This window comes from Apodemus sylvaticus, chromosome 14 (genome assembly GCF_947179515.1).
Source record: "Apodemus sylvaticus chromosome 14, mApoSyl1.1, whole genome shotgun sequence".
Lineage (NCBI taxonomy): Eukaryota > Metazoa > Chordata > Mammalia > Rodentia > Muridae > Apodemus > Apodemus sylvaticus.
In genome coordinates this window covers 89780035-89806662 of record NC_067485.1, presented here as the reverse complement: position 1 = coordinate 89806662, position 26628 = coordinate 89780035, and the positions used below count along the sequence as shown (strand labels likewise).

At 42.3% G+C, this 26628-nt stretch overlaps 1 protein-coding gene across 1 annotated transcript in view; it reads left to right on the top strand.

Annotated features, from left to right (window-relative positions):
- The window catches only part of Ryr2 (ryanodine receptor 2), a 466338-nt gene that overhangs the window by 167776 nt on the left and 271934 nt on the right, over positions 1 to 26628 (top strand). The window contains exons 15-17 of the mRNA XM_052156653.1: positions 1171 to 1354; positions 4470 to 4605; positions 20514 to 20609. Coding sequence (XP_052012613.1) covers positions 1171 to 1354; positions 4470 to 4605; positions 20514 to 20609 — 416 coding nt within the window. The remainder of the gene's footprint in view (positions 1 to 1170; positions 1355 to 4469; positions 4606 to 20513; positions 20610 to 26628) is intronic.

Below are 26628 nucleotides of genomic sequence, written 5' to 3'. Positions count from 1 at the left end.
GTAATTTATACACACTCAGGACTTCAACCACCCAGGGCTCCATTTATTACTTGTAAGGTGGCATATGTGCCAGGAAATTTCAGAGAAATACCTAAGAATAATTGTAGTTTTATTATTCCTTCTGATTGAAAAGCTGAATTCAACTATTCCAATATCACAGCCAATCTTTATATGAATGGCCTTACTTTTATAATAAAAATTTGAATGTTGTGAAATACAAAGCTAAGCTAAATTTCATTAAAAATTTTAAAATATTAATTTGAATATTTCTAACAATCCTATGTTGGGTGTGTGTGTGTGTGTGTATTTTATTCTTTTTATTCTTTTTTTTTATTCTTTGTTGTTTATTTATTCTTTCTGTGACCCACTGAGCGAGAGTGCAGGTTTATTTATGGGAGTATGGAAAACTTACCATTGCTACAGCAGCAATGCATAAAATGCTTCTCTCCACCAGCACCGGCTAACTGACGAAGCTCCTCAGGGAGGGGCCACGCCTCTTTGAGACCCTCCTCTATCCATGACAGAATCTCCTACGTAAACAATCTCACCAATGAGTTCATGAGTGCAACTTCTGCAAAGACTTAGTTTTAATTTAAAGCAGTTAGGTACGTGTGCTGGGGTTTGTGGATGGAGAGCGCATGCACAGAGGCCAGGGGAGAGCGCTGGCCCCGAGGCACTGGAGGTCAGGTGGAGGAGAGCTGCCTGATACAAATGCTGTCACAGGACCTAGGACACGTTTTTAACTGCCCAGCCATCTCTCCAGCTCTCATAAATGCATTTACAAAAAAACTATTAGAATAGCAGCAAGTGTTCATGATTGTAAAACTTATAACAATCTCTTACCAAAAGCCAGCCTCAAAGAAGCAAGCATCTTAAGGTGCTTAGCACCATGAAGTGCTGCTATCAGTCAGCTTTGTAATTGAACCATTTCTCCATTGGCCCAAATAGGATGCATAGAGGTATCTCTGGGATACACTGTGATACTTAGATGATGTGTTGCACATTCCTATTGTGAATATAGCCATTAAGGCTGGTAGAAAGGACTCCTTACACATCCCTTTGATTGTGCCTTCTTTAAAGAAGGTGTCAAAGTCAAATCACCTGCCCATGGAAATATACTGAACCAAAAGTGTGGCTCACTAACCTAGAGAAGTGCCTGCTCTGATTCAGGGGCCTGGATGCTCTCAGCAAGAAAGTCAAGCTGCCCACCATTGACTTGCCCATCGAGTCTGTGAGCCTGAGTTTGCAGGACCTCATCGGCTACTTCCATCCCCCAGAGGAGCACTTGGAACATGAGGACAAGCAGAACAGACTGCGAGCCCTGAAGAACAGACAGAATCTCTTCCAGGAAGAGGTGAGATCACACCCATTCCTTTTCTGTCGCTCCCTTGGGAAAATGACTTTGTAACTAGAGAAAATTATCTGTCCATCCCACATCTTTACACATCCCAGTTGAGAGTAACGGTGGGTGGTATTACTGAGCAGAGGGACAGGCTTGGGAGAAACATGGTCATTATATTTACTTGTGTGTCATTCCCCTGGTGAGGGACTTTACCTTCAGCCCTTGCTGGGCCAAGTTTATCACTGTAGTCAGAGCGTTGCTGGGGGACTCAAGCAGAGGTAGTGCTGTGTCACTTAATGGTGTCTGTTTCATGGTTGTCGTAGACTTGACTTTAATGGTTTTGAGTTTACAGCATATTATTTGAAGGTGTCTCTTAGATACCTTTGAAGCTATAGGTTTAAAAACACAGCCCCAGTAAGCTGAGCAAAGGAATGCAGTTTGATCCAACTGTTTTATATTGGCTTTGTGAATATAGAACTGGCTCCATAAATACAGAACACACACACACAGACACACACAGATTTACACATATGCACACACAGACACACAGAGACTTACACATATACACACACACAGACACACACAGACATACACAGACACACATGACACACACACACAGACACACACAGACTTATGCATATACACATACAGACACACACACAGACACACAGACATAGATGCATACACATATATACACAGAGACTTACACATATACACACACAGACAAACACACATGACACATATAGACATATACAGACACACATGACACACACAGACCACATATATACACTCACACAGACCACATACACACACACACATACACACAGACACACACATATACAGACGGACACACATATACACATAGACACACACATATAAACACAGAAACACACATATACACACAGAGAGACACAGACACACATATACACGCAGAGAGACACATGCACAAACATATACACACAGACACATACATACACACATATACACACACATGCACACAGAAGCACAGACACACACACAGATGCAAACATATACACACAGAGACACACATATATACACACAGAGTCACATACACACACATATACATGCAGAGACACATACACAGACATACACACACAGACACACATGCATACACATATATACATACACATGCACACACAGACACATGCACACACTCACACATCTTAGGGCAAGAGGGCTCTGGGCTTGGAATAGAAGCAATGAGGGAAATGACCATTAAAGAGGAAGGTGAGCTTTAGGCTGCTGCAGGAACAGAGTACCCCACCCTTTCCTTTTGTGTATTATTACATTTTGGGGTGCTGGAGATAAACCCAGGTGCTTCTGTGTGCTGCACAAGTAAGCGATATTTCACAGAGCTGTCTCCAGTTTCTTGTGTGTTGTGTGTATGGTTTATTTTACCAAATGGCCTACTGCTTTGAAAAACTCATGTACCACACCAGTTTGGCAGCCTAATATCCTGAGGCAGTGTCAGTATTGTCATGAGAGCTTCAAACCCTTAAGTGAGGGGTGTTGGGTGGGGCTGATAGAGCCAGCTCGTGGCTCAGCAGGATTTCCATAAGTGTTCCCAACACAGGATTGGTTTTTTTTTGTTATTATTTTTAAAGAAAGAATTAACTTGGGCTAGAGATATGGCTCAGAGGTTAGAAGCATGTTCTGTTCTCACCTAGAAGCTGAGTTTGGTGTTCCCAGCATCCATGTCAGGAGGTTTACACCTGTAACTCTAGCTCTAAGGGATAAGGTGCCCCCTGTGGCCTCTGAAAGAATTACATTCACATGCACATCACATGCCCACAGAGGTGCATATGCATATGATTAAAAACAAATCTTTCTTCTCTCCCTCTTCCTTTCTTCCTTCCTCCCTCCCTCCCTCTCTTCCTCCCTTTCTTCCTTCGTTCCTTCCCTCCTTCCTTCCTTCCTCTGATTCTCTCTCTTTCATTCTTTATTGCAAGAAAGTAACTTTATAAGCATATAAGGAAAACATGTAGAGTATGTTGTTGAATTTCAATAATCCCATAATCTATGTTGTACTTTTAAAGCTATTTTTTTCTGGTATTTTTTAAACTGATATGAAACTTTGCAGCTATTTCTCTTTGTAAAATAAAAATGATCTGTGATCATAAAGTCACAAAAATCATGGGGATGTCAACACAAGTCAATGGTAAGAACAAGAGGAGTTAGTTGTAAGGAGTTCTTTTCTTCATGTATGCTAGAGCATTGGACTGATTGCTGTGCAGCAGTTATAGCTGGGGAAATTCACCCTAAATATTAGGCTATGGCAACTTAAATTATAACTTTGAATACTTTCAGTCTAAATATGGAATTTTTTCTTTGTCATTTTGTTACATAAGACTATCCAGAATGGACACAGAAGTGTTCTAAGGCCTGTGGCTGCTGCTAAAAGTCCAGTGAGTGAATTGGACTACTCGATATATTTTATAGATTTGGCTTTCGCTACCCTGCCTCCGTTTGAGAGCCTCAACCCAGCAGTAACAATGAAGACACCATTTCAGATTTGGGCTGCCTCCTGCAGAACCTCACCAGTCAACTTTTTACTTGCTTTAACATTTCTTTTCGGTGGTTTTCTTTATCTTAATATGTCTTTAATTTAATAGCTATAATAATTCTTATTAAAAACAAGGATGAATCACTAGTAGTAAAACACCACTCACGACCTGTTCATGCCAACCACAGTGAAACCTTGTCAGTGTGAAAAAAGTACCTACACGACTTTCATTCACTTCTGTTTGAGATTGGAAACCAAGACTGAAATCCCAAGTCACCCTAAGAATAATTAATTTCTTGGGCAAATGTGTTTCTTCTTATCCTTTGATTAAATGATCTTAGTTTTCTTTAAAATGAACTGATGATGTTAAGCTATACTTCTCTCAAAAACAAATCAAGCCACCCCCTTTCTTCCCCTTTTGGCCTGAGCATAATTAATTTCTTTCCTTTGAGACAGAGTCTTACTCTCTACCCCAGACCATCGTTGAGCTTGTGGTTATCCCCCATACCTATGCCTCCTGAGGGCTGGGATTGTGCAGGCCAGAGCTCCCATGCCGGACTCAGACTTAGTTCAGATGGTAATTTCTTTTTACCCCCCTCCCAGGGAATGATCAGTCTGGTTCTGGAGTGCATTGACCGCCTGCATGTCTACAGCAGTGCAGCCCACTTTGCAGATGTCGCAGGACGAGAAGCAGGGGAGTCATGGAAGTCCATTCTGAATTCTCTGTATGAGTTGCTGGGTAAGGCCCTTGGCTGAGTTTCTATGGCAAATTTGAAAAGATCTTATAAGAGTTGCAGCAATTTTACGGCATGCTTTTTAGTCAGAACTTTTAATTTTCAATGAAGTTAACCTAAAGCCAACGATGCTTTTTGTATAATACCTTCTCTGAGTGAGGAAGGTCACCTACCACAGAAATATCTGTGTCTTGGTTAGGGGAGGTGGCTTTTGCAGGGCTCCTATAATAACCAATGTCACTAATTTCCTTCTTGGTTCTCAGGTTAATATTATAGAGTCCATTTTCTTTCAGCTCTGGCTTGCCAGGGGTTCTCATAGTGTCCTTCTGTAGTGTTTATAAGATCTGATTTGCCAACGTCTACATCTATTTTATTTTGACCAGCACTTGGGGTGGTTTATAGCACATTCCCATTGGTGCTGTGCAAAGGTCTTCTGTTGAGGTACCTTGTGTGAAATTGTGTCTCTCTCCTTCCTCATCTACCTAAGGGAGTCATTGATTGGCTTTAGTAGAAATCTGGTGGCCAATTAGCTGGTCAGGAAGTAGAAGGTGGGACTTCTGAGAGAAGGAAGAAACCCTGGGAAGAAGAAGAAGAAAGAAAGCTTTTGCCGGGAGACATCCTAGAGATTGGTGTCCAGTGTGGAGCTTGAACCAGTGACCCCAAGACTGGGAGTCTCATGTTCTAAGAACCGAGCTTTACAACAGCCCTCCTTAGTTTTCACCTGAACTATTTTAGTTGTCTCTTTGTGTCTCTTGCCAAGAACTTGGGTCAGTCTGGTTTTACCCTAATGCAAGCTGGTTTCATGACAGCATCTTACCTATATGATATCCACAATTCCTATTGAGTGATAACTGGGGTTGGTTTCAAAGGCAGAACTATCAGCTTTCTGGGTTTTTGTGTCTGCCATTTGGTTTAATGTGTGGTGTAGAGTAGATACCTAATATCTATTAACACATCGATCTTAATGACTGAATTATGATGGAAGAGGAAAGAATTTCTGAATAAAGAACTTTTAATGTGAAGAAGAATGGGTAGTCAAAATATTTGGAAATCCTTTAAAATATAATTAAACTTCATTAAAATTTATAGAGTCATAAGACAATCTATTTATAATTGTCCCTGTTCGAATTTTTAATGTTTTCTTTGGGTGAGCACATTGACATGCCATTAAAATTAAGCACTTGCAATTTCGTGCTTTCATGGGGCTGGCTTTCACATTCCTCCTCTGAACAAGACCAAAGATATTGAGGCTATCGCCAGGACAAAGATATTGTGACACCAAAAATCTAAAGAGTATATTTCCTTGCAAATATCGAATTAATTGCAGTACCATCAATTTCTTAAAAAAATGGTAGATACAGAGGGAAAATCCTTCAATTTGGTGTGCTTTTAAACTATTTTGGTACCTTTTTAATGCATAAGGTAATATGTTTGCATGGTGTAACATGAATTGACTTAGACAAACAAGATATCGGTCCAGAGGTGTGTCATAAGGTGTGTCACAAGTTGCACATACATCCAGACAGTATGATGCTATATTTCTCTTTCTGTCTCACCTGTCCCTTCAGCAGGTCACATGATCACCTTCCCTTGAGTAACTAATCTTGTGTGTGATAGTGATTTGGGGGAACTCATCTTTCAAGTTCCTTACAGCCAAGTTCCCACTTTAGCCTATCCTACAAAACTCTCAAGGTGTACTCTCTATAATGACAAAGAATTTGGGGGATTTTAATTTGATTATTTTAGAATTGATTGAAATAGCTTTAATATACTCTACTAAATGCTGAGACTTGTACAAGCTAGCTCCAGGTTGTAATGAGTTTTGTGGCTTCTTTGGTTGGAACAGGGTGAGAGATGTGATTTTAAAATGGCAACTGTTCCAGGAAAGAGAGATGGCAGAGGTGATAAGGGCAGGGTGATATATCCATGCCTTAACCCTCATATAAATGTCAGTCTAACATAGAATTTAACACTGTCTTCATTGTACTCAGAGAATCACTCCCCCATCTCCCTTCTCTCTTTCCCCCTTCCCCCTCTTCTTTCTGTCTTCTGTGTGGTCAGTTTCCCACAATCCTTTTAGGACCTGAGCCAGCTTTTTTCAGTTCTTCATCTTACATATTTTGTGGTTTATCTTCAGCATATTGTTGGGGAGATAAAGGAAATCTTGTCATGAGAAAAAGAACGCACTGCTTCCTCCAGCCCTCTGAACCTGCACCTGCTATCTCCAAGTCCCAAACCACAGACCCTCTGGCAAAGGGGTGGGTAGGGTCAGATTTTACCAGCACTGTCAATGCTTGAAGCCTAGGTTGAGGCCCTGCCTTTCTTCATGGCTCTCAGCTAGAGGGTGGAGGTTACAAGGGAAGCTCTCCTGTTTTCATAGGTGTTTTATTTTCTGCCTCACACTGTGCATTGTGCAGAGTCACAGTCAATCAACGTTAGCTTAACTTATTTAATAAACATGTTGTAGAGATTCCCATTGATTTTTGGTAGCAGGGTAGATACAGCCATTAATTCACTTTATTAAAAAGCAATGGCTCTCTTACTCCTTTTCCATTGGGCCCTTTCACTGAGAAAGCCTGGTCTCTTCTGTAGACTGCAGCTCCTGAGAAAATAGCTCTCCCTCTTCCCAGATCCCGGCCTTTGCCTTCGATGTGACTTTAGACGCAGATGAAGCTCAGTGTCCTGTCTGGGAAAACAGAGGAGGTAAAGGCTCCTGTTTCTAGTGTTATCCCATGATTCCACCAGTTTCCAGGCCAGGCAGATAACTGCTGCCACCTGTTGTTTTAAGTGGTGTCTGTTAGGACTGGCTGGCCGCAGAACGAATGACGTGGGCCGCAGTAGCAGCAGTAGCTGCTGCTAAGAGATCACACCAGGCCAAGCAGTTGCACGTGGGGTTTATTGGGTATGGGGGGACAAAGGTGGCAGCAGAAAGAAAGAAGGAGAGAGGGGGGAGGCGACACACACACACACACACACACACACACACACACACGCACTCGCGCGCGGTGACGTACGTGGTCACGGGTAAAGGTAAACCCAATGTACTCTGGGTACATGGTGGCTATTGCCTTGGCAACAGGCCTATAGGTCATGCTGTCACTTATAAAAAGAGGAGGGGTAAGCCCATGGTGAAAGGGGAGGGGATGAGGGTGCCTTGTCTCTTAAACTGCTTCCTGCTGTCTAAGGGCGTCGTCAATTTTGGTGTGTTGCTGGCTTTCACCATTGGGATCTACTTGGTAAACATTTATATCAGGTATTTCTTTGGACAGTGGCTCTTCTGTGGGCAGTGGCTGGTAATCCTGTAACAGGAACTGATTAATAGTTTGGTTAGAAATTTTTTGTATTTGTCATTGGAGGAATGTAGAAACAAGATTAATTAGGCAGGGAGCAAACAATAACACCAGGAAGATGACTAGAAAAGGCGTCACAAAAGGGAGTATCTGCTTCCATATAGGGCCTTCAAAAATCCCAGAACTGGAGGTCTCACAATCTCTGAAATTCTTTATGTCTGACTGAGCTCCTGGAGTTTGTTTCTCACTATCCTGGATTGGTTGATGTAGAAACAGCATTATTCTTGGAGGAACAGTCAAAGACCACCTTCTTTAGCTGTCAGGACATCTAGGCCCCATCAGTTCTGAAGCACCACGGCTGCCAAAGATCTGTTTCTGGATAGTAAGCACAGTTTTAGTCATTCCTTAGAGATTGCCACACCAGTACCAACACATATGGCTATTCCTGTAGCGACCAAGAGTGGTACAACCTGAACTACCCTCTTATGTCAAGCAGCTATCGTGTCTACAACTGGTATTGGCAGGGACTCATTTCCCTGGATTATTCCCAGTTCAGGGAAAAGGAGTACAAACATGTAAACTCCTGACCAGCTGATGGGTAGGTGATGATATATCTGGGTGCCACAAAGAATTGACTTGTGCTGGATTGTAGGGCATTGAGATAGAGATGATATATCAAGGCTTATGGTTCTATTGCAGTCTAGGGAGCTTAATGTTCCTATAGAACATGTCCCAGTGGTCCTAAAACAGTTTGCCGTGCCAAAGAGAGGGACAGAGGTATGTCCCGACCCACAGGGCAGTCAACGGGGTTCCCTGGAGTACCTCGGAGAGAATGGGGGACAAGAGACACAAAGAACGGACAGCATGACAGGAATTCTGATCAAGCTGTAGATTTTTATTTTCTCACACTGCAATATAAAGGAGAGCAAGCAGGATGTAGGGAGGGGGTATGAGGGGGCAAACATTGTCTCCAGGGAGCAGTCTCTCAGAGGGGTAGGAGGAGGCAAACATTGTCTCTAGGGAGTAGTCTCTCAGAATGGTCTCTCAGTATCTCATGGGAAAGCTGGCTGCAGCTGCAGGATCTTGACTAGATAAAATGGTCAAGAGGAGGTGGAGTGGAAAGAAGTTGCTAGGTAACCTAATCGCAGGTGAGCTCTGTTTGTTTTGACCAATGCTATTTGGCTAACCTGGGAGCTATTATTTTTCCTTCTAAACCAGGCTTGAGCATGTAGGATAGCTGAAAGGAGTAGGTTTTTAGATCTATGTGAGAATGGCTCCTGGCAGAGGTAAGGTATGAAGTCATGGCAACATCGGAGTCAGAAGAGCTGACAAAAGGTGAGGTAAGGTTACTTGGCTATATCACCGGAGAGGCTGTGACAATTTTGAGTCAATTCCAGGGTTGTACACCTAATCAACAATCATTAAAAGTGACCAGGCCTACTGATATTAAGTAGCTGGTATGCCAAGGTCAAGGTTTGAAGCAACAGATGAAATGACAAGTTACTGCCATTAATGAGAGGTGCTGTCAAAGAGGTAAGGACCTCGAAGGAGTGTTTGATTATCTCCCCTACTTTTCTGATATATAGGGGTTGGTCAATTGAGATATATTTTCTCTGAATATGGATGGTACTTACTGGAGAATTGGGCTGATTTTTACCATAGAGCCTACCAACAACTCCTTTCTCCTATCTGGAATCCCATGAATCTTGTATATAGAAGAAAAGTGTCTTGTGGTATTGATAGAAGAAATGATTGATCAGTGATCCTAGCATATTTATCTGACAAGACCAATAGGGGCAGCCCCCCATATTTGTCTGACCATTTTCTACAATAATCTTTTGTCTGGTAAAAGAGAAAGTAAGTATAGAGATCATAATATTTAGGTGGGATAACGGATACAGGGATGATAGCAATTTGGATCAGTTCCTGGCATTTGGCTATGGATCAGTTTTCTGACCCTATTTGGAAAGACTATTTGTTATTTGTGGGGGTTTCTTGAACCTCGAATCTCCAGATGTAAGGACTGCCCTGGATGGAAATGAAGAACAACAGGGGGAGGGCAAGAAGCCCATGACTAATCCAGTTAGCTCATGAGCTCAGATGTGGGAGTGGAGTCTCATTTTCTGGGATTGGAGACAAAGTGATTGGTCTCGATGTCCTCCAGAGCTTAAAGGAGCAGGTCCTGTTAGGGTCAATGTGTATGAAGAAGAGTTATTTTTAGGTGGAGGGATGAAAAGTCTAAGGAGACACAGGTGGACCCAATGAAAGAATCCTTCAAGTTTAGCAGTTGTAAGAGTCATGAGAATCACCTTTAAAAAGGCCCTGCCATTTGGGAGAGAGGGGTGAGGGCCAAAGATCTGGAGGGGATAGGAAGACTTGGTCTCTGATGTTGACAGGCAGTGGACAAGAGACAGTCTGTGGCCACAGTAGATGGTAGTCAACACAGTTCCATAGGAGATAACGGAGGTGGCAAAGTAATGGGTTGAGTCGGTGGTCTGGGAGGGGAGAGCACTTAGGTGAAAGACCAGGAGCTAAGACTGGACATCGATATATAAGTTTAAAGGGTGAGATGAGAAGATGTTGCTTGGGGAGAGCTCGTAGCCTGAAAGGAGCCAGATGTAGGAGTTTTACCCAGTCAAGGTTAAGTTCCTGTGACAGCTTAGCAAGAGTGGTTTTTAAAGAAGTCATTTGATTCAGAAAGGATTTGATGGCGCTATTATTTAATATTGACATAGATAGAATTCCCTAAAATTTACATCCTGCCAGTATAATAGCTGAAAGGTACTAAGAACAGAGAATCATTGAATAGTTTCTGGCTCATGGATATATGTTACTTGTAAGTTTCATTTTTAGGATGAATACATGGCTCATTGGTCATGCCCAGGTACTTCTCTTATGGAAGACCATAGTTGGGTTCCCTGTGCCTAGATTAGGCAGCTCAGTTTCCTGTAATCCTAGCTCCAGGTATCTGATATGCCTTCTTGCTGGACTCTCTAGGTACTATACTCATGTGAATGTCCTCCACCATGCACACAAATAAATAAAACTAAAAAATAAACTGGACTTTCAAAGCAGCAAAAGATAAAGTGTAAACGTGTGTTTTCAGCAGTGTGTTCATGCTTCTTGACATTTATTTGCCTTTCTGCCGCTGTGCTTGAGTCTTTTGTTCAGCCACCCTCACACCCATTTCTTCTAGACTGTTCTGACTATATATCAATTTGAATTCCTCACCTCAGGAAAGGTTCCCTTTTCCCTTTCTCTGCACCCTCAGCACCTCAGTGTCTTGCCTCGTCTCTGGACGAGGCATCCTTGTACAACAGAGACATCTGTGTTGGGGGAACATGGGCTCAGAGTCTGGTATATCTCCCTGCCAACAGCAGCTCTCCTGCAATGTGCATTGCTGTGACAAAATGTGTAAGGTAGATAGATGACTTACGGACAACCAATGAGTTCCCATGGTTTAAGAGGAGGCAGAAGTCCAAGTTCAAGGCATCTGTACTCTGTGTCTACAGAGGGATGTTGAGAGACATTTTAATCAAGAGGTGTTCTGACTTTATTCTACAGAAGGGGAGAGCATCTCTCCAGCATCCATAAGGACATTAATCCCTCTGATATGTTCTCCATTCTCATGGCCTCATTCCAACCCCATGACTCCAGCTTCTTTATGTTATCCCTAAGGATTAAGATGGTAACATGTGAGTGTTTGGCCTCAATATTCAGATCATTGCACAGACTTTATGAACTGGTTAACTATTCATTAAATATCTGCTACAAGAGATGTTCTGATGTAGGTATTAAGGGACAGGGGAGGCCAAAGTACAATGCCTGTCTAAGTTCTTAAGGAGCTTAGCGTGGTGTGGGGGAAGACAGTGGAAATCAAAAAGCCAGAGGGGATGTGAGGAGATGTTGACTGCATTGCCTTCATCATCTCATTACATCATCATTAAATAATGGTAATATGTGACTAACCAAAGACCAATGAGTAGGATCACATACAACTAAGGTTCTCAACCCGTGAATTCTAACCCCTTCGGTAAATTTCTAGCTCAATAAAAAAAAAGATTTACATCATTATTCATAAAAGTAGCAAAATCACAGTTATGAAGTAGCAATGAAAATAATTTTATGGTTGGTGGACACCACAACATGAGGAACTGCATTAAAAGGTCACAGTATTAGGAAGGTTAAGAACCATTGTCATAAAATAAAGGATTTGGATGATAGATGACATCAATGCAAAATAAAAAGTCATGAAACTGGGCGAAATATTTCGAAGTGTCCATGAAAGTCAAATCCTAATACTTCCATTAAAATATGGTGTTTTATATATTCAAAAGAAAAATAAATAATAGCTAGTTGGAAAATAGACAACAGATGGAGTGACAGCTAACATAAAAGTAATGAAATAATAAAAGATTTTTATCATGGCAATAAATGGAAGTTAAAATAATAAGTAGGGATCCTATGTGTTGACTAGGTTGACACAGAAAATAATTTTGATTATATTTATCATTAGGGAAAAGGCTGGATAATGTGTTCTGGGGTTGGAGTACAAATGATAAAACTTTTACAGCCGGGCCAGCCCTGCTCAGACTACATATAAAATTTTAGATCTGTATGATCCTTTGCTCTCAAGGACTCTGCTTTAAGAAACATGTTCTATAGGTGTATTTGTATAAATGTGAGAATAGCATCCACTGTAGAATTACTTGTAAATAGCATAAAATTGAAAGCAATCTTTATATCAACAGGGGATTGGCTTCAGAGCTTGTGGTATACTTATGTATTGTAGTTCTGCGGGTCACTGAAGATTGAGATAAATCTATCATTTGGAAAACTGTGTGAGGCAGACCAAATTGTTTCTATCTGTTTGGGAAACTGTGGTATGAAATTACCTGGGAAGGAACTAGAGGGCCTTACTTATGTATGGATTATGATTCCAACTATAAAGTTTGGAGAGACACTTCTGTGGGTAGAAGAGTATACTACTCTTGCAGAAGACCCAAGTTCCTTTTCCAGAACCCACACTGGGTGACTGAAAATCCCTTGCAACTACACACACACAAATAAAATCTTATTTTTAAAAAGATTCAAACAGCATAAAATTAAAGATATGTAGAAGGAATTTCTTGTGTCCAGTGGACATTCTGTAAGAATGTATGTAAAAGTTCTACACGGCTATCTCTTGGCTTTTGAATTTTGGCTCCTGTTTCTACTTCTGGGACATTTATTCATAATCTGTCATTATGCACACCTTTTATGACTGACAAAAGTGTAACACATGCAACTTAAATTAAATATGTGGTGGGAAAAGGAAAAAAAATATATTGGTTTCAGTTTTAGTTTTTAAAACCCTAGAACATTTATATATAAGTGAAAATGATTCTTCTTGTACACAAGGTAGTTTAAATGGTTTAGAGATTTTTAAGGTTTAGGTGCTTAGAATTATGAGAAGCTTTAAGTTTACAGCATTCCTTTAGTGTATCTTCATTTTTACTGTTATTCTAGTGACCACTGCTCTCATGTCCAGGAAAACATTTCAGAAGTGAAAACATAGATTACATTTTGACTTTCAGAAACTTAAAAGCCAATTTCCATGACTTTTCAATGACTCCAGACTTATCCCATGTGAATTTATATTTCAGTTTTGAAGAGTTTCTTTTCTGCCACAGTCTAGAGTTCTATATTTTTTCACAGTCCTATGTAGCCCCATTTTAGGCCTCAAAAGATTTACTTTAAATATCAACTTCAATTCATGACTGTCCCTCCCTGCTTCTCCCAAAATGGTAGACAGGATTCAGGGGCATACCTTATGGGTAGCATTCTTGTGTGGCCCGTGTGAGGACCTGGTTCCTATTCCCAGAGTACACACACACACACACACACACACACACACAGAGAGAGAGAGAGAGAGAGAGAGAGAGAGAGAGAGAGAGAATAAAAGAGAATAAAACAAACACAGAATAAAACCCCAAGTATAGCTGGACAGTGGCTCCTCTCCTAGCCTTATTCCTGCTGTTGCTGCTCTTCTTTGGAGTCCATGTCATCAGAGAGCAAACAGGGAAGACAGAATGATAATCTGTAACAATTTGGTGCTTGACATAAACTTTTTGAGGCCAGGTCTTAGGTAGAGATTGATGAAGGTGGATTTATGAACTGCCATTGGGAAGATATCAGGAAGGCACAGACATCTTGTATTTAGAGTTAGAGGAGCACCGCTGTGGCCCTCTTTCATACATCTTTTCTGACATCCACATAATTAATCTGTGGGATGCAGACAAGCCAGCATGGCTTCTAAAGATGTCTGAGAAATGGCCCTTGGGCAAGCTATGAATACTCATTTGCTAAAGACTCGAAGCATAAAACAAACAGAGCAGGCTGCCACTCTTCCTTATTTAGCAGAAGTGACCAGTTTCTGAATCCTTGAAGAGTTGGGAAGGTAAAGGCTTAGTTCCCAGTGCAGCATCGTAGATGGGACTTTTGGGATTTGTCTGACCTACTTAGTGGATTTAAAACAGAATCATAATTTGTGATATTTTATAAACAGAACATTTAGAGAAGAGACCCAATAGAATGAGAGTATCTTGCAAGGCAAGTATTAGATTGGCTCACACAATCGAGTTTGAAATACCCAACAATGGCTACCTTAAACTAGAGATTCCAAAAACTCAATAGCTGCTCAGTTCACAAGTCTGGGTACATTGGGAGTCCCAGGCTGGGGCTGAAGAATCCCTAGTGAGATGCTGGTCTTCAGTGTATGTTGTAAGTCAGAAGATTTTTGGTTCTGATAGCAGGAAAGGAAATCCCCAATTATCTGGGCTGCCACTGGTGAATGTTACCCATGTTTCGGGTGACTCTCATTATGTCAGGTAGCCTGATCAAGAGAATCCACAGGAGTTCCTGGTAGCTCACCTTGTAGTTTATTTCAGATCCAGCTAAGTTGATTAACTACCACAAGGGCATCATTAATTGTAGAGAAGCTATGAGGTGAGGCCCTCGTAGAAAGTGGCCCAGTGGACTATGTCCTGGTGTGAGGGATATACATTATTTTCAGCTCCTCCTTCTTTCTCTCTGCTTCCTGGTTTCCATGAGGAGCAGCTTTCCTGGGCCATGCCCCTTTGCTATCATGCATTTATCTTTGCCACAGGCATAAAAATAGTGCAGTCAGACTACTGGATGACACAAAATTAATCTCACCACCTTTCAAACCATTATCTCTGACATTACATCACAGTGATAGATAGTGACTGTCTCAGGAGGGTGCAGCAGCTAGAAACTTGAGTGTCTCTAAACCGTTTCTTGTGTTGCTGAGAAGTGGATTTTCCTGGGTGCCAAGACACTGGGTAAGGCTGTAAGCAATGAAAACCGGGTGTTTCCTGTCTCGTGCCCTGCTGTCCTAGAAAGGCATTGCACTTTAAATCAAGGTATGCTGCTTTCCCTTCTTTTCTCTTGTCATAGTCTCATATCCATGAAGTAGGAATGATTGTCACGGACCGTTTCATAGGACTTTGTTTTCTTTGCAACGTTTAGATTTTGCCTTTTTAAATATGGTTGAGCCCATGTAGGGCTCTACTCTTTTAAGCTTTACTTATTTATTATCTGTTTATGTATATGTACACGAATGTATTGCATGCTTGTTATAGCTTACAAGTAGAAGTCATAGGACAACTTTTAGAAGTTGGTTTCAGATCAAACTTAGGTGTCTGGCATGGCAGTGAGCACCTTTACCTGCTGAGCCATCACCCTGGCACGAGGCCACTGACTCTTAACACTTCTAGAAGACTAGACAGCTGAGCAAGAAGGCACAGCGCCTGGTGCATGCCCATAGGTCCTAGAAGCCATTGACTATATGTGGGCTTGGCCCTGTGTTTGTAAGCCCAAATATAACCTAGATGCCATCTTTCTATGCAGCCTCTTCTTCAGAAGGCTGCTCCTGATCTGTCGTGGATGGTGAGGGAGATTAGACTATCAGTACTTGGTTATATGGTTGTGTTCTATTACTTAGTGCAGGAGGTCAAGGCTGTCATCCTTGGGGGCCTGGCAGTAGCTGAGAAGCACTTTCTCCTGCTGGCATATTGGGACTTCCCAGCAGAGCCGTCTGTCATACAGTTCCTGTGACGAGGCAGCAACTACGTTCATCTGGGTGGCTCTTTGCTGTCCCTTCCTTGGCTGTGGGCTCAGTGACACAAGCCCAGCCACTCTTCCTTAAAGTCGTCTTGCTGCCTCAGTGTCCCCACTGAGTAGACACAGGGTGGCCCCTCTGGGCCACTCTTCCTCATGATTCAGAGAGAACCTGACGTTCTCGAAATGCCACATCTTTGCTTCCATGGTACTTATTTCACTCCAGCATCTCTGAGGCAGGAATCACACAGCTGTAGCTGCCAAGGTTCCCATCCTCACTGACAAGTCAGAATTTCTCCAAGAGTCTCTTAATTCCTCAACTCCAGCTTTTAGTGGATCTCAAAGTGTCTTCAGAGTAACCTAAACATTCCTAAACCTTTTAGAATCTGTCTATTGGCAGCCACTGCCCATGCTATGGAGAGCCTGTTAGCTGTGCATTTGCAGATTGTGAATGTGAGGGGCTAGTGAGATGTCTTCTGATGCTGGCCTGCTTCCCAGCACCTTCCCAGTGCAGCGTGCAGGATGCATTATACCCTCAGTGCTGGCTGAATAGAGCAGAAGAGTTATAGAGTTTCCTAGCCTGACAGTGAACTGTCAATTCATTGGTAATTCTCTGAGCCAGTCATTCTTTTGGGAAAGTCTCAGTCAAAGCTTAGAGATATGCAAGTATAAAGACAGGATGTTATAATAGTGTCACAAAGCTCTTCAGCACATGGCAGTCATGTCTTCATAAGCACTTCATAAGTTGAAAATATGGTATGTTGAAAATGGGTCTGATATATCTAACCTCCCAAATATTATTTTTTTAGCACAGCCTTTCATAAAGTTCTCAGAGCCAGAATGATGTGGCCCACAAATGGATACAACCATTGTGTATGAAGCCTATTTAAAAGGAAGAATGGCTCAAATAGTGTATTAAAGACATGTGTCCCCAAAATGCTGTTAATATACTGCTGACCATTGGCCATTGGTGATGACTTGGTGGACTGGAACTAATTACCTAGTACCATAAGAGAACACTGAATGGTATATCCATATCCCAGAAACAGAGTTCATAATCAAAAGCACTGATTCTATGAAATTCATCTTACCTTTTCCTTAAGTCAAAAAATTTCAGTCAGTTTGACTATTTTAAATTGGGACTCACACAAGCTAAGAAATGAAAAACTTGAGTACTTGTATATGTTGTTTACTTTTCTCTGTTCCTGTGGTGACACTCCATGACCAGGATAACTTATAGAAGAAAGAGTTTATTTGGGCCCATGATTCTAGAGGGCCAATAATAAGCCTTCATCTCAGCAGGGAGGCATGGTGGGAAGTTGCAGGTATGGTTGCTGGAACAGGATGTCTTCAACTACAAACATGATACTGAGATACCCAAGTATAAACGATGAGTCTTTAAGCACTCTCAAAGCCTACCTCTGGTGACATACTTCCTCCAACAAGGACACCTCCCCAAACCTCCTCTAATTCCACCACCAGCTAGAGCCTGAGCATTCTCATACATGATCTGATAGGGATATTTTTATTCAGGCCACCAAATCGTGTAATAAGAATTTTGTTATTACATGTATTTACTATGTGTGTATATCCATGTGGGCTCATGTGCCACAGTGCACGTATGGAAATTGGAGGGCAGCTTTGACCTCACCTTCTGCTATGGGAGTTCCTGGGATTTACTCATCTGGCTCAACAAGAAACGCCTCTACCCACTGAACCATCTCACCAGCACATTAATAATAACTTTTAAAATTAGTTTTCAATGATGAGGCTGAGTATGGTGATATCTGCACCTGGAAGGCTGAGGAGGGAGAATTATGGTGAATGAGTTAACAACAGGTGCCAATACCTGCAGGGTGACTTAGCCTGACCTCCCACAGACACAGGCATAGGCAGAGGACACAAAATGACACAGACACAGACAACTAATAATACTCACTTTCACATTCTGCCTAGATAAAAGTTTAAAGAGTTTTAATTATTCAACATTGATAAAAATTAGCTCCATGAGCTTGCATTTGCTTCTTAAGAGCTAAGTTGGACTTTTTATTACACATAAGATGAACTACTGTTATTTAAACACTGGATATTCTTATTGTGTACACTGGCAACCAGTTTCTCATTTGTGCAGCTGAGAAATCTCTCCTAAGCTTTCTACATTGTGAAGAGATTTAATAAGGCAAAATATTAGATTAAAACAACTTAGAGGGTCCCGAGTTGTTTATATTCCCCCCCCCCCCGCCCTGTTTTGTTTTGTTTTGTTTTGCCTGGCGGTGGTGGTGGCACGCCTGTAATCCCAGCACTTGGGAGGCAGAGGCAGGTGGATTTCTGAGTTTGAGGCCAGCCTGGTCTACAGAGTGTGTTGTATTCTATAGCTGCCTGCAGCTATTATGAACTGGGTTGCTGGAACAGAAGCTGAGGTATAGATAGGGAAGGGGCCAAAAGAAAGAAGGGCTGGGACAATGTTTCACTGATAGAGGCCAAAACTTTAATGTTGGTCAGACCTTTTAACAGTTTGGCCAAACCCTTCCCCCCAGACTCAAGGAGATATCTGAGAAATCATTGGCTCCTCTTCTCAGCAGGTCGCCTGCTGGGGTTAAAGGACTTCTTGTTTTACAGGTCCCAGGGTGTTTCCAGGTGAGACTGCCCTGAGGCAGCCTTGATTTCCAGGTGAAAGCAGCTGTATGGTTCTCAGAAGAACAAAGGCCAGGGATAACACAAGTGGAAGGCTGGGGGTGGCAGCCTGGAATGTAGCAGACTGATCGAATGGGCTGAGAAGCCCAGCTCAATGCTGTGGGGGAAGGGAAAAGAGTGAGTTCCAGGACAGCCAGGGCTATACAGAGAAACCCTGTCTCGAAAAAAACCAAATCCAAAAAACCAAAAAACCAAAAACCAAAACAACAACAACATTGTGGAAGATGAAAGCCATAGAGATTAGGGCCAGTGAGGCAGCAGTGGAAGCATGCTTGTGGAATTGTGTTGTTGTAGCATTGGGAAGAGTTTTGTCTTTTATTCTATGATGTGATGCTCTGCTCATGTTAGACTTGCACTGTACTTTGGGGATGACAATGGTCATGAGATGAAGACGACTGTGATGAATATGGGCACCGTCAAAACTTTATTGATTCTTTTCTTTTTTTACATGCTATTTGTGTGCATTGTGTGTTGTGGGTGGGAGAGGCACAGGCATGCTGAGGTACACACATGGAGGTCAGAGGACAACTTGCAAGACTTGTCATTTCTCCCAGCATATCTGGGTCTTGAGGATCAAACTGAGGTCGGCAGGCATGGTGGCACACACCTGTCCTCAGACCCTGTCACTGTGTGCACTTTTATCCTGTTCCTGAGGCTTCTAAGTCCCCTTTTAGGCAGAGGGAGAAATATTTTCCTATCCTTATGCATTTCACTTTTTCTGCCAGAGCAGGAATCAGCTTTGTTTGCTGGCTGACTTTGGGAGGAGACATGAAGGGCATCTTCACTGTGGACTGCACAGACTAACATAAGTGTTTTCACCCTCCTGTTCTTAAGCAGTAGGTTCCAGGCAAGAGCCTCGGACCCCAGTCCTTCAGTCTGCCTTCTAGTGTGACCAGACTAAATAATGACTGTCCTTGCATGCCTTTAAATCTCATGCAGTTCAAAAATCTGACACACAGCTGTAAGCACTTACAGTGTTTCTGAACAGTCTGACAGGTGTACGCATAGAACTTTTGTGAAAAAAAATTACTAGTTTGCTGTCATAGAACTGAATCTGCTGAGCGTCAGTGGAAAACAACGGCATTTCCTTTGAGTATATAATCTGGGTAGAAATAAATGCCGTTTCAGAATTTCATGTGAGATAGGATCTTTTAACAAGAAGTTGAGATATCACAATGCTAGGCAAAGTTAAAATAGGTTCCTCTAAACTGGGTTTATATGATTGGGATCTCTAAATGGTGAGAGGTACCTAGTGGCTTATGACTTCACTAACAATTGACCCTGCCATTTCCCCCCAGCATTCATTCAGTTACATCTCCCAGCACACTTGTTAGAATCATAGCTGCTAGCTGTATATGTCCTTTAATTTTGTCTCAGGAAATCTGATATGTTCTTAACAACTTTGGAGTATAGGTGTGAAAATTGGGCTCCAGAGAGATCAAATATTTCAGTCTGGTGGCTAATTAAAAGCAATGTGTGTTAGAAGCCAAGTGGGGAAACTTCCAGAGAGCTGGTTTCAGTCTCTCTTCCTTTTCATCTCCTGGTGTGAATCCCTGCTTCCTGGAATTGTTTGCCTTCTAATGAGAAGTTCTCAGTCTCCTCCTGGAGAAGCCTGGACATGAAAAGTCAAAATAACAAAAACCCCACAAAACTCAATTTTATGTGTGTGGGTGTGTTTGTAGTTGCGTTTGCATATGGTTTAGATAAGACTGGGAGGAGCTTTGTTCTCTCTCATATTTTATGCCTCTTGCAACCTTACCTTGGTCCTTGAACTTAATTTCACATTAATACATGTTCATCTTTTGCAGCGGCTCTAATTAGAGGAAATCGTAAAAACTGTGCTCAATTTTCTGGCTCCCTCGACTGGCTGATCAGCAGACTGGAGAGGCTGGAAGCGTCCTCAGGTATGTTCCTAGTTTTCTCCTTGGTGAATACCATAATTTTTCCTTTTTACTTTAAGACAAAACAAACTTTCGAGTTCAGTGTTATATTTTCATTTGAATTGGTTCAATTTTTTTATTTATATTGTGTCTGTTGGTTTCTGCGCAAAAGGTCCTGTCTGCCCGCCGCGCATGCACAGGCCACGTGGGCCGCAATGAGATACACCAGGCCAAACAGTTCCACATGGGACTTTATTTAAGATGGGGAAAGGGGTAGAGGGCGGGAAGGGAGAAGAGAAAGAGAGAAAAGAGGACGGGGGGGGGGGGGGGGGGTGTGAGGGGCATGAGGGGTGGGGGAGAAACGCTGCCCAGTTATATACGGGTGATGACGTAATTAAAGGTGGGCCATGGAATTCTGGGTATATGGCGGCTGTTGCTTTGTCTTAATTGTCGCTTGTATGACGTCACAAGCCTCACAGGTCTCGGTACCTGCAGTGTCATCTCTGTTTTGAGCTGCTTCTTAATATAAGCCTGAAAGAAGAGTCCATTCTAGAGCCAAATATGAGTGAGCATGGCCTGAGAACACAGATTTAGGTTACCCCAAGTCTATGTTGCAATGTAGAAGAGGCTTCTCAAAGTTTGTATAGTTCCAGAGAAAAGAGAAAAGGAAAGATCAGCTGTAGGATGCAGAGCTATTTGATGACATTTCGGGTTGGTGGAAACAAGGTGTTGTGTTTTATAAAAAAGAAGAACCAGGATATGTTTGATAGAGCCATGGTAAGGTGTGGGGGAAGGTGATGCCTTTGTGGGCCTGTACTGGCTGGTTCTGTGTGTCAACTTGACACAAGCTGGAGTTATCACAGAGAAAGGAGCCTCCCTTGAGGAAATGCCTGCATGAGACCCAGCTATAAGGCATTTTCTCAGTTAGTGATCAAGGTGGGAGGGCCCATTGTGGGTGGTGCCTTCCCTGGGCTCTATAAGAAAGCAAGCAGATCAAGGCAGGGGAGCAAGCCAGTAACATCCCTCCGTGGCCACTGCATCAGCTCCTGTTTCCTGACCTGCATCAGTTCCAGTCCTGACTTCCTTTGTTGACGAACAGCAATGTGGAAGTGTAAGCTGAAAAAACCCTTTCCTCTTAAACTTGCTTCTTGGTCATGATGTTTTGTTCGGGAATAGAAAACCTGACTAAGACAGGGCGTGTTGTGAGGCTTCCTTTCTCCCTGAGGATGTAGTATAGAATGGAGCTTGTTTACGGCATGGGAAAGGGAGTCGAGGAGGGAGTAGAGACAGAGAAAGGCAGAGAGAGTGAGGAGGGGGAGAGAGAGGAGAGGAGGGGAGGGGAGAGGAGAGAAAAGAAAGGGGAGAGGAGAGGAGAGGAAAGGGGGGAGGGGAGAGGAGAGGAGAGGAGGGGGAGAGAAGTAGAAGCCAGCCATAAGTGGAGAGAGAAGGGGGTGATGGGGAGAGAAGGGACAGAGAGGGAAAGACTGAGAGGGTAAGAGAGTGAGAGAGTTGGGAGGGGCAAACAGTCCCTTTTACACTGAGTCAGGCATACCTGGCATACCTGGCTTACCTGGCATACCTGGCATATCTGCCTGGTAACTTTGGGGTGGAGCCTAGAAAGAATGCTAACACAAGTGATTTGTTAAGTTAATATAGGTGCAAGGATATCAAGTCAGACTCAGAAGTGCAAGGAATGGTTATTAAGGATGCTGAAGACAAAATTTTTAGGCAAATGGTTTGATCTGGAAAATATCATCCTAAGTGAGGTAACCCAATCACAAAAGAATACACATGGAATGCAATCTCTGATAAGTGGATATTAATTAGCCCAGAAGCCCTGAATAACCAAGGCACAAATCGCATAACAAATGACTCCCATGAAGAAGTATGGAGAGGGTCCTGATCCTGGAAAGGATTGATCTAGCATGGGAAGGGAATATAAGGACAGAGAAAAAGGAGGGAGGTGATTGGAGAAGGGATGGAGAGAAGAAGGTTTATGGGACATATGGGGAGGGGGGATCCGGGAAAGGGGAAATCATTTGGAATGTAAACAAAGAATATAGAAAATAAAAATATTAAAAAAAAAGAGGTTAAAATTTATATAAACATAAAAAAAAAGGATGATGAAGACAGCACAAGATAAATCATAATTAAGCCCTAGACCTGCACCATTCCAACCATCTTACAATGCTCACATTCCCAGCAATTACTCAGCCTTGCGAAGGGCCAGTGGGACGTGCAGCTATTTTTCCAGGGAATGTTGGTCCACAGCAGAGATGCCCACAAAATCTTATGGTTTTATATTTATAAAATAAGGCTAGTGATACAGTTTTGAAGTCAACTAAAGAGCTAGAATTCTTCGTCCTCCTCAAACTGATGATTCCTGATACACTCAATACAAAAACAACAACAACAACAACAAAACAAATCAACAACAACAACAATGAAAACCCTTTAGATTTTAGAATTTGGTTTCTTGCTGTTTCCTTTGTATTCAAAAGAATTGTAGATGCAAGGATATTTAGGTAATATGGGGTAATGTGGGAACTTAGTTTCCCAAATGGTACATTGTATTTAAGCAGGTTTCATAAACAGTTGAAGATTCTCCACAAAATACTACTTTTGTTCCAGGCAGGAACTCTGAAAATCTCTCAGGTTTGACCAGGGTCTCCCCATCCTGCCTGACCCAGATAAAACTCTCCTTTCCACTCCTGGTTCAGTTGTTTTGGTTCCCATATGGAAACCAACTCGGGATCCAAGGAATTAAATATCACTGTCTGTTCTTTAAACAGTGCACATTTAAACTACAGCTATGCACATTCGTGCCTAGCAAGTCAGAGTTCATGGAAAAGACAACAGCTTGGTATAAGCGAGTACGGTGGGTGAAGATGAAGTGTTTGTCATTGCCAGTGGTTCTCAACCTTCCTAAAGTTGGACACTTTAAATACAGTTCCTCTTGTCATGGTGACCCCCCAGCTATAAGATTTGCTACTCCATAACTGTAATTTTGTGACTGTAGTGAGTCCCAATGTAAATATCTGATGTGTAAGATATCTGATATGCAACCCCCAAAGGGGTCACAACCCACAAGTGAGAGCTGCCACTGGGGTGATCTCAGCTCTGGCAGTACTGTCTGTGGGGATGAGTCATCTAAAGACAGGTCAGGGGCAGGGTGGGCTTCTGCTGTACTGTCCTCTGAACACTGTGAACCTGCACAACTTTGCAGTGATGGAAGACTTCTCACTTGGTAAGCCTGCCAACTCCCTTCCAGTGCAGAACCAGTGCAAGTTCTTGGGGGTGGGCTTCAGATGCCAGAGCTGTGAAACGAGTGTTCAGTTCCTGGACACAGGATGCTTTAAGTACCTGAAGTTATCACAGTTAATGATTTCTTGGAGTTTTGAAGCTGTTCATATTCTAAACACATTACTTCCACCACTTTATCCAAGAGCATCTAGTGCCCTATGATGTCATCCTCCTTGATCCAGGGTTAGATGTAACATGTTGAGTCAGAAGAGACGGGTACTTAAGGTTGATTTTTGAGAACCACTATTGCTGGGGATATGCCGTTACGCTCATTTCCTTTCTCTACAAAATATGAAGTTGCAACTAGGATGGGAGAGAGAGAGAGAGAGAGAGAGAGAGAGAGAGAGAGAGAGAGAGAGAACAGAGCCAGAGTCAAATAGTCTCTACTACTTCATTCGGAAGGCTTCTTTTCTTTTGTTTTATTTTATCAACAAGATGATATGTAGCAAGTGAGGGAATCTCTCAAGGAAACTCCAATTGAAACAGAGCCTTTTTTAATTGGGGTGGGGAAGCTAAAAGAAACATTCAATGCTGCTATATTTCCTGACATCTTTGTCCCATTCAGAGTCCTTTTCTTAAAGCAGGTAGAGAAGGGGAAAGCAAATTATGTTTCTAGAAAATGGTTCTTACAATAAAAGAGTTCTTTAGCCATTTTAAAGTACTGGATAAATGGTGCCCTGCCTCACGTTGTGTAGCTGAGTGATTCTACAATCATTTTCCGTGGTTACTTGAAAACTGATCACTTTGAGCTGCTGTAGTTGGAAGGATGAAGGGACAGCAAGGTTTGCTGGACTCGGGCTTTCAGGTTGGGGATGTTTCCTCATTGGCTCAGTCATGAGTGTCAAACCCAAGATGATTCAATGGTTGAAGGGGCTCTGGCTTCTAGAATGTATTTTTTTTTACTCATTAAGACTGCAAGTTCTCAACGGGCAGAAGTTTCCTATGTAGAGTTATCATACTTGCCCCATTTCTACTTCTTCTACCTTAGTGGTATCTTTCATGATTATTTTATGATGTTTCTCTTTTATAGAGAGTTTTGGAAAGAAAATAGGTTTGTGTGCTATATGGCAAAGGACATTTGGGTGAGCACAGCAGCAAATGTGCCAACTGTAGCCTAGTTGATTCTTGAGGTAACAGACAGCTGATTGCATGGTCTGAAAACCTTTCTTGTTCTGTGAGTCTCAGTTTTTTCTTCAAGACCTATTAAAGATGGGCCCAAGAGATTCCTTATCTATTTAAACACTGATGAGAGGCTGCAACTCTGAGAACTATGGGTACTACCTTACGCTCTAGATCACTAATGTGGCAGGGACCACTGGATATGGCTGCTCCACTCATAGACTCACAGCAGCTGTGGTTTCCTGCACAAGACAAGACAAGACAAGGTCGAGCCAGCCCAAATTGTGGCATAGAATGAGAATGTGCTGCCTGGGCCCCATTGATTGTCTCTTTCCCAGCAGCTGCCTGACTTCCTTCCTTCCTTCCTTCCTTCCTTCCTTCCTTCCTTCCGTCCGTCCTTTGATTTCCCCCATACCCATAGATGGCCCCACATCTGTCCATGGTCAGACATGAAGTTAGGAGGGAACTGTGTTGGAATGGATGTGGTGAGCTAGAGAGGAAATGGAGGTAGACATGATAATCTATGAAACTGCCAAGACTAAGAACTTGATCTGACATAGGCAGTTGCAGAGACTGTATTTCACGTACATTTCAGGGTTTGGAAAGCAGTAAGAAGCAATGAAGAGTGGTCCCCTGGGCCCTATCTTGGCCCATCAACAAGACACTACAAGTTGAAAGTTGGATAGAGACTTCATAGTCACATTCTGGTCACAGCCAGAATGCAGTGACTTGCACATTTTACTCAATGTCTGCTAGAGGAAGGAGGGTCATATACTCTTTTATCCATGGCGTGCTGTCAACATTCCATATGAAAAGTTATTTAGTCTATTATATAAAATAGCCTTTAGGCTGGCAGCAGGTAGAGGTGCTAATACTAGGCCTGATGACCTGATCCACATAATGGGAGAGAACTCCCAAAGTTGTCCACTAACTTTTGCAACACGTTGCAGTACACATGCCCACTCATACACACAGTAAACAAACAAACAAACAAACAACAAATAAATAGCTTTAATATACATCAGAATAAATCAAAGTACTTTAAGACTACATATGTAACATGTGAAACATAATGGATTTTTGTGTTCAGACTTGGACTCTGTCCCTAGCATATCTCTTTATGTGTATGCCAATCTAAAACATTAGTGAAGAAACCTCCTGAATCTAAAACACTTCTGGTCCTGATGTTGCAGGCAAGGAGAGCTCATCTTGAACATGCCATCTTCCTGAAACCTTATCATCCTATCACAAGATTTCCATTCAACAGGAGAAGTCGAGGCCAAGCACTTGTAGGCACTTGCTTGAGGTCAAGGGAAAGCAGAGGGGAACTGAGCCTGTGTCAACACTGTGAGCTCTGTAGTAATGTCATCTTCCTTCCACATTATGCTCAGACCCAAGCTCACAGAGACTAGCCTACTGGATGTATTCAGTAATAAACTGATAGAGGAAAATCAGTTAAAGCCAAACAGCATAGGACTATCTGGTAATGTTTGTGATTCAGGTTACCATTGAGCATTTGACTAGCGTTTGTTCTTTGAGACTCAGTCTTGTGACCCAGGCAAGCCTTCAGCTCAATGTGTAGTGGAGGATGACTTTGAACTTCTGAACCTGCAGTATCCAA